The 14,873-nt window shown below is 48.0% G+C and overlaps 1 protein-coding gene across 1 annotated transcript; it reads right to left on the bottom strand.

The window, feature by feature from the left end:
• Positions 1-2,165: 2,165 nt before the first annotated feature.
• On the bottom strand, positions 2,166-14,637 carry SFTPD (surfactant protein D; the record flags this gene model as incomplete). Its single annotated transcript, XM_054580481.1, has 9 exons — positions 2,166-2,732; positions 5,067-5,150; positions 5,776-5,892; positions 6,276-6,392; positions 6,710-6,826; positions 7,091-7,207; positions 11,836-12,040; positions 13,010-13,144; positions 14,404-14,637. Coding segments are annotated over 9 exons (1,506 nt in total), but the record flags the coding sequence as incomplete, so codon positions are not given.
• Positions 14,638-14,873: the final 236 nt, after the last annotated feature.

Below are 14,873 nucleotides of genomic sequence, written 5' to 3'. Positions count from 1 at the left end.
GGGATCCAACTTTCTCGTCCTTAACACCACAGATTTTTTTTTCTTCCTACTGAGTCACATGGTTCTGCCATTCTTTCACTCTTGTCAAGAAATGTTTGGCTTAAGTCCTGGGGTGGGTAGTGGCTACTTTTACAGGGTCTGCACAGACCATCATGACACTGCATGACACATGCATCCCACTGACCATATTATTCTGTGTCGTCCACTCCCCAGGTTTAGTTTATTAGACCAGAGGTGGGCATCCGAAACAGGGAGATTTCATTTCCACAGGAATGTCGACTTGATTTCAAGCAACAGTTGCTGATCTCTGTGTGACACAAGATTCCCTATGTTTGGGCAGTTGAGAGACTAGGAGCAGAGGGGGTGTGAAAAAGAGGAACAGGGGCAAGGATGCCCAGAGGGAGGCAGACGCAGAGAATGCCCAGCGTTGCTTGTGCAACCCAGTCCTTGAGCCACTTCAGAACTCTTCATTTTTAGTGAAACCTCCTCTTTTTGCTTGAACCATATTCAGTTGTTTTCCATCTTGTTTGCAAGGAAAAAAGGCCTTTCGGGGCTCCCTGGCTGATCGTGTCGAGGTGTGGCCCCGGTACTGAAGATTATGCTCACTGTTGTGTAACTGATACATTTCAGAAGCTGCCAGGAGCTGGAGATCTCTTTCAGTAGCAGGAAAAAGATCTTAGCAGAGAGCCTGAGCTGTGTGCTGTTGGGAGGTGTGGCTCTTTGTGTCCAGGTGTGCTGTTCTACATTAGATGTGTCCACAAGAGTGTGGGGAAGAGGGGTGGGACTTAGGGTTCCCCTATCAGGGGGAGCCAGAAAGGGCAGTCTTCCCAGTGCCTGGGAGCAAAGGAAAGTGGTTGTTTTCCTGTCTGGGGAAGGGGTATTTGTTGCTCCCTCCTATAAGTTTGTGGTTCATCCAGGTATCGTTCCAATTCCTCTAGAACAAGTGCCATTAAACTCAATTTATATACAGAGACCTCTGGCCTAAAAATTTACAAGCCAGTCCTGGCTGGTGTGGCTCAGTGGATTGTACGTAGTTCTGTGAACCAAAGGGTTGCTGGTTCGATTCCCAGTGTAAGGTACATGCTTGGGTTGCAGGCCAGGTCTGCAGCAGGGGGCACGCAAAATGCACCCACATATCCATGTTTCTATCACTCTCTTTGTCCCTCTATTCCCCTCTCTAAAAACAAATAAATAAAATAAAATAAAAATTACAAGCTGAGTGTACAAGGCTTGGGCTCAGATGACCTTATTTGTATGGCGAAGCTGTAGCACTACTAATACCACCTGTGGCCCCGTGCAATTTCCTCTGCTCTCTGTGTCTTGGTTTCCGTATCTGTACAGTGAGGAGGAGGATCTGCATAGGTTGTCTCAGAGACAAAGTCAGGAAAGAACCTCCTGGAAAGGTCAGGCACGAGGAGGACTGGTACGAATGTGAGCATGGCTGGACACCCTCTGTGCCTGAGATTTCAGATGGAACTGAAATTGTGCAAATGGTAACCCATTTTATGATACAGGAAGCATACTGACATGGATAGAAAGAGCTCCTAAGTAGCAAGGACTAGGAATAGGCTATGGGATGAAAGGCCATGCAGTGTGTCCAGGGAGCAGACGATCTGCCACATCTACCCACTGTGCTGTGCAGCTTCCATGGCTCAGGCTTTAGAGCAAGATGCAGTCACTGAGATCTCCCAGCCCTTGGGCCCCATCTTGCATTGGATAAGGAAGTCTGGGGCAAAGGGACAGGCCTGGAGCGGGGATACTCATCTGGATGGCCTCAGTGGAAGGGATCCGAGCCATGGGCAGAATGAGCTCATCCCTGGACTGAGGCTACGGAGAGAAGAGAACAGGGAGTTCAGACTTTAGCATGTCACCATGAAGAGGTCAAGAGGAGGAGCCAGGACTAGGAAAAAGAGGATGATTAGAACAGCCATAAGAATAAAAACAAGCTAGAGTGGTATCTTAGAAGATAAGAGGAGCAAGAATGACAGAGCAGATGTTAACCAGATGGGTCACATGTGACTGACAGTTGAAGAACTCAGAGGGCTGAGCAGGAGCCATTGGACTTTACAGAAGAAAGGTCTTTGAGACCGAATTTTATCCCTTGGGATTGGGAAAGCAGGTTGCCCATTCCTCCTGTGATAGTTCAGCCAGTGAGTGATGCCAGTTTCATATTTTATTCTGAGAGAGGCGTTCCAGGGAGCCCTACCTCTGGCCTCATCCCATGGCTCTGAGGAGAAGCCGTGGCCAGCAGAGGTGTCAGCTTATTTCAGGGACATTGGCAGCACACAGGTCTGGGCCCTGACTCACTGGTCAGGCTCCTGGGCCATGAGTGCCCCACCCACCCTTGGTGGCTCAGAACTCGCAGATCACAAGGCGTTTGTCTCCACAGGACTTATCATTCCACTTCCCATTGTCGAAGATTTCCACACAGTCCTCTTCTCCACCATCATTGTTGGGCTCCCCCGGGGCCCAGTTGGAATACACCAGGGTCTCCCCTGTGGGGTAGGTAAACTTGCCCTCTGTCTTGGAGTCAGTCATGCTCAGGAACGCAGCCCCCTTGTTCTGAGCTGCGACCAGCTGTTGCAAGGCCTCATTCTCAGCTGCAGAGCGCGGGGAGGGCAACTCCCCGCCGGCCTGTCTGCATACTTGCTGTGCTTCTTGAAACGATTTTTCAAAGCCTCCTATCTTGAAGATCTTCTCTCCAACACCTCGTCCATCAGGAAACAGATCCACTACAGAAGAGGACAGACGATTCTGAGTTCTGTCAGCACGCAGCCAAAGCGCAGCGGACCCTTGTGCTCCAACCAAGCCCCAGGCCTCCCATACAGGATATCAGGGCACCAGATAGGACAAAAGTGAGACACTTGGTACTGGAGGAGCCCCATCTTGACAATGTGCTCTATGAGGTGGCTCTAGTTACAGGTGAGAACCCTGGGCTCAAAAGTTAAGAGGCTCAACCTCACATAGCCATCAAATGTAGAGTTAAGAATTAAACCTTATTTGATCTGACACTAAAGCTTACACATGCTCTTTCTGTTTCACCCCACGCTAAATGCCAAAATTGGCTTGCCAATTACTGGGTAGGACTGTACCTACTCTGGCCATTGAAATGGCAGCCTGCAGTCTGGAGTAGTCTCTGAGACCAGGGAAAACAATGCAGGTGCTCACCCTGACCTCACTCTGAACCCGCGTAACAGCAGAGCACGTGGGATTGTCAGAGGCCTGTGCTGTGTGTGCGGTGTAGGAAAGAAGAGGAAAGGGAGGGCCATCTCAGAGCAGCGATGTGCTAACCTCTGCACTGTGTGCCGCCCAGTGCGGGCCTCACGGTGTGCGTGTGTGTGAAGCCTGAGGTCTGGGTGAGGGGTCGAAGGCACCGGATCTGTGTGCAGGGGAGTTGCGGGTGGGGAAGGAATCAGAGCTGGAGAGCCCTGTGTGGGAATCAGAGGGCCAGGTGTTCAGCCCCACCTTGGCAATGACTGTCCAGGTGGGTGAGGGAAAGTCACTTCCTTTTTGAGGATTTCCAAATTCTCGTCTCTAAAGCAAAAACATATTTTACAAAAGCATCCCCTATGTGACACTCAATTATCTAATTTTGTTCCCTCACTTTGACTCCTGTGTTCATGCGTGGAAATCTTCAGCGCTCCTGAGATGGCTGTGCGCCAAACTCATGGGACTGTCAGGAACCCAGGCTGTACCCGAACCCACTGCTCTTTACCTGTGAGCACCTTACACAAGGGCCCAGGGTGCCCATTCTCCACAGGCTTAGAATGGCACCCAGAGCAGCCCTGTGCAAATCCAGCACAAGAGGTCATATGTCAGTACATGAGCCCAGATGGGTATGCATGTGTGTACATGAATATGGCCATGTTCCATCAGAATGTACATGGGAGCCGAAAAAGTCCATCTGGATGTGTGTGAATATTTGTGTGTGCCTGCATAAAAGTGCATGTGCTTGTGTAGTTAGAAGATGTAAAATGACTGACAGTATGTATGTAAGTACATACATGTGTAGAAGGTGCATATCATAAGTTTACCTGTGTTTGCATAAGTGTGCATATGAGTAAGTGAGTCCATGTGCAAATATGTTTGTGGAAGGAGGAAAACACCAAATGCTTGAAACTGTCATCTTTGGTACGTAGGTACTTAGTTGGCTTACTGTTTAGGGCCAACCCTATGTCTCACCCTTTATACTGTCCTCCTTCAGGACTCTTCTTTTACGGATCAATGAGATTTGCTGAATGATTTGAAATCAAAGCTGACATCAGGGAGAGCAGAGGAGGAGGGGGAGCAAAGTAAGGAGAGAGGAGGCGATTCAGGGCGCAGGCACAGGGCACTCGGATGTGTGCTCCCGGAGGCCTCAGACTCCTCAGCATTCCAGGCTTGGGGAAGAATCTCTGCGTCGAACACTCAGGGCCCAGAGGCAGCCTGCCCCCTGCCAGACCCAGAGCATGCCTCAGGTGAGATTCTCAGTGGCCACTTGCCAAAGTCTGGCTCTCACCAGCCTTGAATCAAGGACAGCACCCCAGCCCCAACTCTCAGAGCAGAGTCTGCAATCTCTGCTGCTGTGGGCTGGGCAGCGACATCTGGGGATGTTACCACACCCAGTCCTACAGAGATAAGAAACACATCCTGGGTGGTTGGGTGTCCCTATACATCAAAGGGACAAACACAGGGTCTGCAGGGGTGAAGGTCTGCTGAACACTGGGCTCAGGGCCTTGATGGGACTCGGGTCACGGTTGGCTGTGATGTTGGGGACATTCTGGAGCCTGATAGCTTTGACCATGCTTCTGCCAGCCCACTGGACTGGTGATAAGGGCCACATCCTGCTACTTGTCCCTTGCACCTACCTCCTGCTCCAGGAACCTGTGGCTGCACTGCTCTGTCCCACCCTTATCCTTAGCCCCACTCCCTGCCCCAGGCCCAGGTCCAGCCCATCACCCCGACCCACTGCAATCCCAGGCCCACACCTGCCTCAAGCCCAGCCGACTCCAAGCCAAAAGACAAACCCAGTCTGAGGCCTAGGCCAGGTGTCTGGCTCAGGGTCACGTCCAGGTCCAAGGACTCACCTTTCCTGTACCGATTGAAGGCACCCTCAAGGCGTTGTACCTGTCCCTGTAAGGCCTCCACCTGCCGCCTCAGAGCAGTGGCATCTGCAGGAGACACAGGGAGGCTGAAGACTAGTCCAGCACAGCCAGGGATCGGCTCAGAGTCTGGGCCCCAAGGGAATGGTGCCCAGGTGCCGGCACTGTTGGGGTGCAGTAAGGAGCTGGGACTGGCCCCCACGAAGCCCACATCTGCTGACACCATTGGCTCTGCTGCTCACGACATTTCCTGTGCTGCTGTTGTGAACAAACTGCGCCCTGAGCAGGTCCTTGCACCCCACTGACATTGGTGGCACTGTCTCTCCACATTCTCAGAATCTGAAAATGCTTGCTTTGGGAGGTGGGTTGGGGAGACAGGGTTGCACGTTCCTCAGGTACTTCCCACCCCCTGGATTATTTGATGCTCAAAGCTGTCTGGTGAGTGGGAAGGGGGCTGTGCTTGTCCCCATGATCAGATGGAGAAACAGCTCAGGCTTGCCCCCACCAAGTGGTAGAGTGTAAAACCAGAGCCCGATTTTCCTGCCTTCCAGCCCGTCAGCCTTGTGTGCTTTTCACGCACCCCTGGAACGGGCTGACCACTGAGTGGAGGGGCTGTTCTGGGCTGAAGAGGGCCCTCCGCCCTTCCCCCTGCCCCGCTAGTGGGGGTTCCCAGAGCTAGCGGATGCTGCCTTACCTGGAAGCCCACTCTCTCCTTTTGCTCCTCTGTCCCCAGGAGCACCTCTGTCCCCCTTCAGTCCTGGGGGGCCCCTGGCACCTGGAGGTCCCTGTGAGCCCATGGCTCCAGCAGGCCCTGAGGTCAGAGAACAGTTGGGTGAGCTCTGCACACATCTCCCAGCATGTTCACCCTCCCAGTGTAAGGTCTGTGCTACTGTCCAGGAATACACCCTCCTCACAGTCTGTTCAGAACCCAGCCATGCACCCTGTCTGTACACGGACCTTCCCCATCACCCAGCAACCTATATTCAGACTATCCTTGTGACTCATACTGCACTCTCCCCAGGTACAAAGAGTTCCTCCTGCCCAGTGAGGCACCGCCCTGGCATGCCGACTCTCCCCACTGCCCAGGAATGCCAGCCCTGATGGCCTAGGGGGTGATGGTGAAAAGATGAGCATTAGCTGCTTCAGGTGGAGACAGGAGAATGAAGCCCCACCATATCTTCTTCCTTCACTCACCTGCTTCTCCAGCATTTCCAGGGGCTCCACGCTCACCAGGCACACCTTTCTCTCCTTTAAGACCTGGAGGGCCTCTTGACCCCACAGAGCCTTGCATACCTGGGGCACCCACTTCTCCTGAGGAAAGAACAAATAGGCACAAATGCTGCCGAGAGTGTGTGTGGCATGTATCATTTCCTCAGTGGCAGAGATCTCTCCCACAGCTCTGCAGTGAGAGAGAGAACTGGGGGCACTGTGATCCTTATTGCATGGGCTCCTCTGTGGAAGCTAACAGGAAAGTACTGTAATGTGGGGAAAGGGACCACAACAAGGCTGACCCAGTCCTGATGGTCTGGGCTTTTCCTGGCCCTCTAACCATGCCTTGGTCACATCATGGTCTGCTACTGTCATTCCTCCCTTCTTCTTTCCAGACTGGTCACATATCAACCACCTACCTTTGGGCCCGATCTCTCCTTTGGGGCCTGGTTTGCCTTGAGGTCCTATGTTCCCCTGCATTCCTGAGGGACCCTCTCTTCCAGGTGGACCAGGCATACCTGGAGGTCCTGGAGGTCCTGGGGAAAAGGACCAGCCCAGTCAGTGCACTCATCCTTCTTGGAATTGTGAGTGCATAAAAAGATGAGAGCAATAATGAAGGCAGAAGAGAAGCACCATCTTACAAATGAAATCCAACAGTAGTTTCAGCCTTTTCCTGAAATAACCCAGAGCCACCTTCAGAACAACCTTCGTCCTGGGATGGGATATGTGCATGCCTACCGACATAACCTAGTGGCAGCAGCACCACTTACAGACATTGCATTCCACACCCAGCTGCTCACCAGGTGGCCCAGAGTCTCCTTTTGGTCCAGGTTCTCCAGCAGAGCCATTGTCCCCTCTGGGCCCAACTGGCCCAACTGGTCCAGGCATCCCCGTTTGTCCTACAGCTCCAGGTAAACCTGTAGCAGCAAAAGAAATGGGCATGCACCTGGCCCTAGGCCTAGGAAGAGCCAGCACCTGCACAGTCAGTTCCGTGGCATTCCTTCAGGGTTCTACAGGGTGTAGACATCCCACCTCCACACTCCTTGGTCCAGTGGTGATCCAGGAAATGGGTGTCCCCATCCCCATTTTACAGGTGAAGAAACTGGATCACTAGAGTTGGAGATGGATTCAAGTCAAGGCTTGTCCTTCTTTCCATGCAGTGCATCTTCCCCTGCTCCAAGGCTGCAGTATTTGCAGCAAGCAAATGTCAGCATTTACCCTTGATCATGGACTCCTTACTTTTTCCTTCCTAAGACCAAACTCTACATCAGAATTGACACCACCTGATACTAGTCACCAGGGAAATGCAAACCAAACCCATGAGATACCACCTCACACCTGTTAGAATGGCTATTACAAAATAGACAAAGCACTTCTTCTTCACTTAGCATAATATTCTCCAGTTCCATCCATGCTGCCACAAAAGGTAGGAGTCCCTTCTTTCTTTCTGCTGTATAATATTCCATTGTTTAAATGCACCACAGTTTTTTATCCACTCATTTATTGATGGGCACTTAGGCTGTTTCCGGCACTTAGTTATTGTTAGTGCTGCTATGAACATGGGAGTGCTTAAGGTTTTTGAATTGGTGATTCAGGATTCCTTTATATATTTATAGCAATAGAATTGCTGGGCCAAAAGGCAGTCCCATTTTTAGTTTTTTGAGGAAATTCCATACTGTTTTCCACAGTGGCTGCTCCAGTCTGCATTCCCACCAACAGTGAAGTAGGGTTCCCTTTCCTCCACAGCCTTGCCAGCACTTGTTGTTGTTGATTTATTAATGATGGCCATTGTGACCGGTGTGGGGTGGTATCTCATTGTCATTTTAATTTGCATCTCTCAGATGGCTGGTGTGTGAAAGACAAATACCCTATGATCTCACCTTTAAGAGGAATCTAACGAACAAAATAAACTAATCAGCAAAATAGAACCAGAGGCATGGAAACGTGGAACAGACTGACAATGACCAAAGGGAGGAGGATAATGGTGGAAAGGAGGGGAAAGTACTAGTCAAAGAACATGTATGAATGACCTATGGACATGGACAACGGTGTGGGGACTGTGAGAGCAGGGGTGAGCTGTGTGGAGGACAGCAAAGGGGAAAAATTGGGACAACTGTGACAGAATAATAATTTTAAAAATTTTGAAAATGTTCTCACGAAAAAAAGGGAGAGTTAGTATGTGAAGTGAGGGATGTGTTAATTAACTAAATGCTGAGTGTCCTTTCATAACGTATTCCTGTGTAAAATCATCACATTGTACACTTTAAATTTTGTCAATTATACTTACATTTAAATTAAATCATAACCTCCTCCCCAAATATAAAATAAAATAGACAAAAGATAACAACTGTTGGTGAGGATATGGAGAATAGGAACATTTGTGCACTGTAGGTGGGATTGTAAATTAGTACAGACACTATGAAGTCCATATGCACTTTCCTCAAAATATTAAAAATAGAACCTTTGGGAATTTATCCAAAGGAAACTAAACACTCATTTGAAAAAAAAAATCTATACTTTCATGTTCATTGCAGCTTTACAGTAGCCAAGTAATGGAGACAAGCTAGGTGTCCACAGTAAATGAATAGATAAAGACGATGCAATACACACACACACATACACACACACACACACAATGGAATATTATTCAGCCATAAAAGGAAAAGATCCTGCCAATTGTAACAATATGAATGGGCCTTGAAGAATAGTAATTGACATAAGTCAAGCAGAGAAAGACAAATACTGTAGGGTGTCACTTATATGTGGATTCTAAAAAAAAAACACCAGAACTCATAAAATAAATACAGAGATCAGATTATTGGTGGTTGTGAGAGGTAGGATCTGGGGGGTGGGCACAATACGTGAAGGTGTTGAAACCATACAAAAATCCAGTTTAGAATAAATAAGTCTTAGGAAGGTTATTTACAGAATGGCAACTATGCTTAACAGTGCTGTATCATATATTAAAAAGTTGTGAAGAGAATACATCTTAAAAGCTCTCATCACAAGAAAAAATATAACTGTATGTGGTAATGGATGATCATGTCACAATGTGTATTTACAAATATTGGATCATTATGTTGTACACCTAAAACTAATACCATGTTATATGTCAATTATACATCAATATAAAACATAGGAAAAGATATGTAACATCTTCTTGAACCCTTAAAAAACAGACCAAATTATTATCTAATGCATCATTAAGAAATAAATGTATGTTGTAAGAATTATGTTCAATATGATTCTGTTTAATACATAAGTACAGACATGTAGGGCACATGCATATGTAATACACATTTTGGAAAAAAGGCTTATACAAAAGTGTTTTTTTCTAAGTGACACAATTAAGGTAATTTTTATTTTCTTTTTTTATCTTTAGTAACCACATATTTTTCTGTTGGAAAAATAATCAAACACTTAAAAAGGACGTGTTACCTCAAGAAAGGCTGCCTAAGCCTGAAATTATACAAGATTTACCCAAAAAAGACTAATGGGAGCAAATGGATATAAATATTTAAAAACTATACTCAATTCTATGAGTTTGATGATTCTTTTTTATTGAGGTGAAATTTACCTAATGTAAAATTAACCCCTTTAAAGTATACACTTTAGTGGTTGGGGGGAGGGAGGGTGGCTAAAAGATAATGTAAAAAAATACAATAAAGATCAAAAAGATAAAAAAGAAAGAATAAAAAAAATAATAAAGTATACAGTTCAGTGGCATTTAGCACCTTCACAATGTTGTGCAACTACTGCCCCTGTTTAGTTCTAAAACATTTAATGACCCCCCCAAAAAACTTCATAGCCATTAAACAGTCACTCGTTACCTCCCTTGCCCCTACACTAGCCCCTGGCTATCACTAATCACTATTCTGCTTTCTGTCTCTATTACCTATTCTAGATGTTTCATATCAATGGAAACATACAATATATGACCTTTTGTGTCTGACTTTACTAACTGGGAGTGACTTCTTGAGATTTGTCCACTTTGCAGCATGTCTCAATATTTCATTCCTTTGTATGTCTCAACAATATACTTTGTATGGATAGAACATTTTGTTTGCCCTTTCATCAGTGGATGGGCACTGGTTTGTTTCCATCTTTTTGGTTGTTGTGAATTAAGCAGCGATAAATATTCATGTGAAAAAAAAACAAAAAAGATACCAGGAGGAAAGGGGGTATACTGTGATGTGGGGAAGGTAGAAGAGGGTACAAGGAGGATACATGGTGATGGAAGGAGAGTTGACTTGGAGTTGTGAACATACAGCACAATATACAGATGAAGTATAATAGAATTCTATACCCGAAATCTATATAATATTATTAACCAATGTCACCGCAATTAATTCAATTTAAAAAACTTAGAAAGGCTGATGGTGTAACATAGCATAAAATTCTTTTTATAAAAGAAATAACACCTGACAGGTGGTACTAACATGTTCATTCACATATTTGTCCATTTTCTCATTGTTCCATTTATTGGTTCACTAAGAAACTATCTATGGAATTTAACTTCATGCCTAGCAGTGGCCAAGATAGAACGTTAGAACCAGGTCCAGTCCTGCAAGGGGTTTGTAGCAGAATGCCTAACTGGGAGGCACAGGAAATGAGTGTGGAAGACAAAGTGTGAGATGCCCCTCATCCTATCACAGTACCCCTATGCCAGCACACACATGTATACTCAGAGCTCTGTTACTGAAGGACAAAATTGAACTTAAAGAGTGAGGATGATCCAGAGAGATTTGTAGAGGAGAGGTGAAAGTTCAGGCTTGGAAACCCTGCTTGCAGGGCAGGAGGAGCCAGGCCTCTCTGGGGCAAGAATGTGCTGGTGGTGGGGGACTGGTACTTTAAGAGGTCATGTGCTTTCACTTACAGTCCTCACTAGGAATGAAATGGAACATAGAGGGTTCCAGAATGGGCCCCACATTTCATATTCAACAGCACACTATGCAGGGGCAGAGATGTCCTGACCCCGGGCTAAGCCTCCCTTGGGTTTCATCCTGGCTGACATGGCAATGAGTAGATGGGCCAAGGGAAGAAGCCAACCCATAGAAGGCCACATTCAAGGTTGCCCATCCTTGGCAAACAAGCATGGAGGTCAGGAGACTCTGAGATGGAAAAGAGACACCCTCATCAGCAAGCACTCATGTCTCCTGAAGCACTAATTTTGCATCCTAGTATCCCAATGAGACGTATCCCTATACCCTAATGCCACCAGAAGTGAAACTTCATGTACCAGCAGTCTGGCCATTTACCCACTATTTGCTCATTTTGGGGGTGAGAGGAACCAGAGGATATGAGGGGAGAAATTGGGCTAGATGGGAGTTGAGGGGAGACACATGGAGGCTCAGAACAGCCAGTCATTTGGCAGATGGCACAGTGGTATATTAGGTGGACTCAGTGTCTAGGGGACTTCTCCTTCTCAAGGAGGTGGGTGTCCATTCCCAAGGCTTCTACAGCAGAACATCCAGGCTTGCTGAGTTGGTTATGATCCCAATGCCTACCCCTGCCCACCAGCACAAGCCCACTGTCCCAGCTTTACCTGGATCCCCCTTCTCGCCCCGGGGACCCTCTCTCCCATCTCGTCCATCACGACCAGGCAGGCCATTCTCCACAGGGCTACACATGACCAGGGTGCAGGCACCAGGCACTGTTTTCTGGGAATAGGTCTTCATTCCTGTTCCCAGAGACCTCGGAGGCTGAGTGACCAGAATCAGCATGGAGAGGAGGAGGAGGAGAGGCATGGCCTAGGCAGATGGACAGGAAGAGAAAGGACATGCTCTTGGTTCTAGAACATGGGTGAGTTCTTGGCCCAGCTCCTGGAAGTCAGGAGAGGAACTTCTACCTCTTCTGCCCTTCTGTGGGGTCACAAGCAGCACGACTCCCAAAGCAGTTTAGGACAACATGGGCACACAGTCTGGCCTGGGAGGGCTTGGCTACCTAGCTGAAACTTGGATGTGAGTTCACAGTAGCAGCTACCTTTTCTCAGGTACCCCATTTTGTCCCTTCTAGTGACTTCCCTTGCTTACTGCCACCAGCAGGGACAGTGGCTAGGCTGTAGAACTCCTCACTGAGGCCGTCTGTCCCATTGGGAAGGATTCATCAAGTGCCTTTGAGCAGGACCTATCCCCTCTTTGAATCTCTTTCTCCCTGACGGTATCATTAAGTTGGTTGGCTTAGCTCCAAAAAGGCAAATCTGTTTCCTGTCACTTGTGGCTATGGATGGACTAACACTTGCGGTCTGCAGTGCAAATCTGAAAAGAAGCCAAAGTCCACAGCCACTTAGTCAGAATTCTTAGTGACTCTTGTCCTGAGCACAAGATGGGTATGTGACTGCACGTTCTCCAGGTCATTGGGCCATTCCTGGAAGACCCCAACTCCATAAAAAAAGTTCCAGAGGGACCCAAGGCCCAAGTTCTCAGAGATACTATATTAGCAGTTAGAGAGATCCTGCGACACCTGGGTCCTGCTCAGTTCACCTGAGACACCTTGGAAGAAGGGCCTCAGGGATGGGTCGGGGGGCATGTGAGATGTGCTCAGTCAGGGACAGGGTAGTTTTAGAGCAGGAAAGAACAGATATCTAATAGGGCATCCAGTTGCCATGTAGAGGGACTTGAGAGTTAAGTGAGATCAGGGTGGCTTCAGGATCTGCTCACTCCCAGTGTTCTGCTTCTCTCCTCCCTGATAGGAACTGTAGAGTATGAGCATGGACTCACGGGAGTTGCAGAGTCTGGGAACAAGGCCTGAGGGACCTGTGCAAAGGTGAAGAGGGTCACCAGGTAGCTGGAGGTAGTGGCAGGAGAGAGACTTCCTGGACAGGGAAGTGCTTTCTTCTCTAGCTGCTGGTGATTCTGGGTTGTGAAGGACCCTATTTTACATGAGGACTTTTTCATTTTGAATTCATCACTTCCTCGGGCCTCTGGGGATTCTCTAGAAACACCCAGGCAAGCTCACAGGCCAGCAGCAGCTGACTTGCTGCATTTGCCGTGGCAGGACCCCAGCCATGAGTACGAGAGGACCCAGGCCAGAGCAAGAGCATTGTCACCTGGCCTGCCCCTGCCTCAATTCCGGGGCCCTACATCCAAGTCTGGGGAAGAATGAAAAGAAGTAGGAATTCTGTCCAACAGCTCACAATGGCACAGAAGGCACCACCATCCATTGTTGCAGAAGGAAGCTTTGGAGGAAGCTAACTCATAGGTCTTAGACCTAGGATTTAGCTGAGGCCTCTTAGTTGGGCCTATAGAGGGAATGGACAGAGCCACAGTCCCTTCATCCTACATAGTGTTCAATTTATGCCAAGATTTCAGACTAAAATTTTATTTAAATAAATGACTCCTCCAAAAATTGATAGGTAATTAGTGACCTAGTCTAGTAAGTACATGTCTTAGGTAAAGATTTGAGGCTAAAAGAGAAACATGTTTATCTATGTCTCACAGGTTATTGGTGTGAGAATAGCCTTAGAACCCAGACCCATGAACTTCTGGTCTGTTTCTCCTTCACCATCCTTCCCTGATGAAGAAATCAGGGATGGAGAGGAGCCAAGACTGAACATGGAGCTGCATTTTCAATTGAGGCCTCCAGAAAATGGCATCTGGGATCTGGGTGGGTGTTATATCTCACTCTCCCACCCTCCCCCAGCCCAGAAAGCAAACCTCCCACTGAGCAAAGGAAACAGAGTGAGGGGCAGGAGAGCATTCCTTATTCCTCTACTCTGTCCCCGTCCCATGCCCATACCTATGCCTCCTACACCAGAACAGCTATTGCCTTCCTCAACACCAGTAAAACAGACCACTCCTGATGGGCAGGGGGATATTCACTGGGCATAGGGAAAACAGCATGAGAAGCAAGGACAAAGACACTCACCGTTGCTCCCTTTAGGGTTCCAGGATCTCCAAGCAAACTAGCCTTTCCTTGGCAGACACTGGCTATTTATGCTGCCTTGCAACTGAGCCACCTAGCCCTGGTCTTTAAGAACTCTTTAAGAAGGGGCGGTTTTCTTTCTCATTGACTCACTCACTCAACCCCTACCTGGGCTCTGGAAACCTGCCACCGATATTCCTAACACTACACATATATCACCTTAGAGTTTACAAAGCACCTATGATCTCACTTGCATGACACTGCAGTTCTGTAAATTGTCATATCCTTGGTGTCTGGATTTACAGATATCCAGGAATACAAGGTCCAGAGAAGACCAGTGAGTTGCACAACGAGCCACAACTATTGCAAAAGCAACCTGCATCTGCAGATTTAGAGCCAGGACCTGCTGCACCAACTTGTCTTCGTCCTTCACCTCAATATTGCTGTCCAGATAGTGGGAAAGTGCTGGGAGTTCTTGGCATTTCTGGGCAGGTCAGGGGTTGCAGAAGCGACAGCGGCCTGTGAGGACAGTGGCCAGGGAGCTGCCTGTCACTTGCAGGGGTCATTTTTTGCTTCCTGCTCTCCATCTTGGAGAGACTCTCACTTGCCTTTTCTGGATGGACTTCCCTTAACTTCCTTCCCTTCATCTCCCCACTTCCTTAGCTGGGGTTTCCCTGAGTATTGCTCTAGCAACCAGTTTGGACCCCTGAGCTGCTCATA

The sequence above is a fragment of the Pteronotus mesoamericanus genome, unplaced genomic scaffold, assembly GCF_021234165.1.
Source record: "Pteronotus mesoamericanus isolate MK-2021 breed Mesoamerican mustached bat unplaced genomic scaffold, CSHL_Meso_final contig_59, whole genome shotgun sequence".
Taxonomy (NCBI): Eukaryota; Metazoa; Chordata; class Mammalia; order Chiroptera; family Mormoopidae; genus Pteronotus; species Pteronotus mesoamericanus.
Note: the sequence above shows the minus strand (reverse complement) of the source record. Positions and strands in the feature narration are given on the sequence as shown.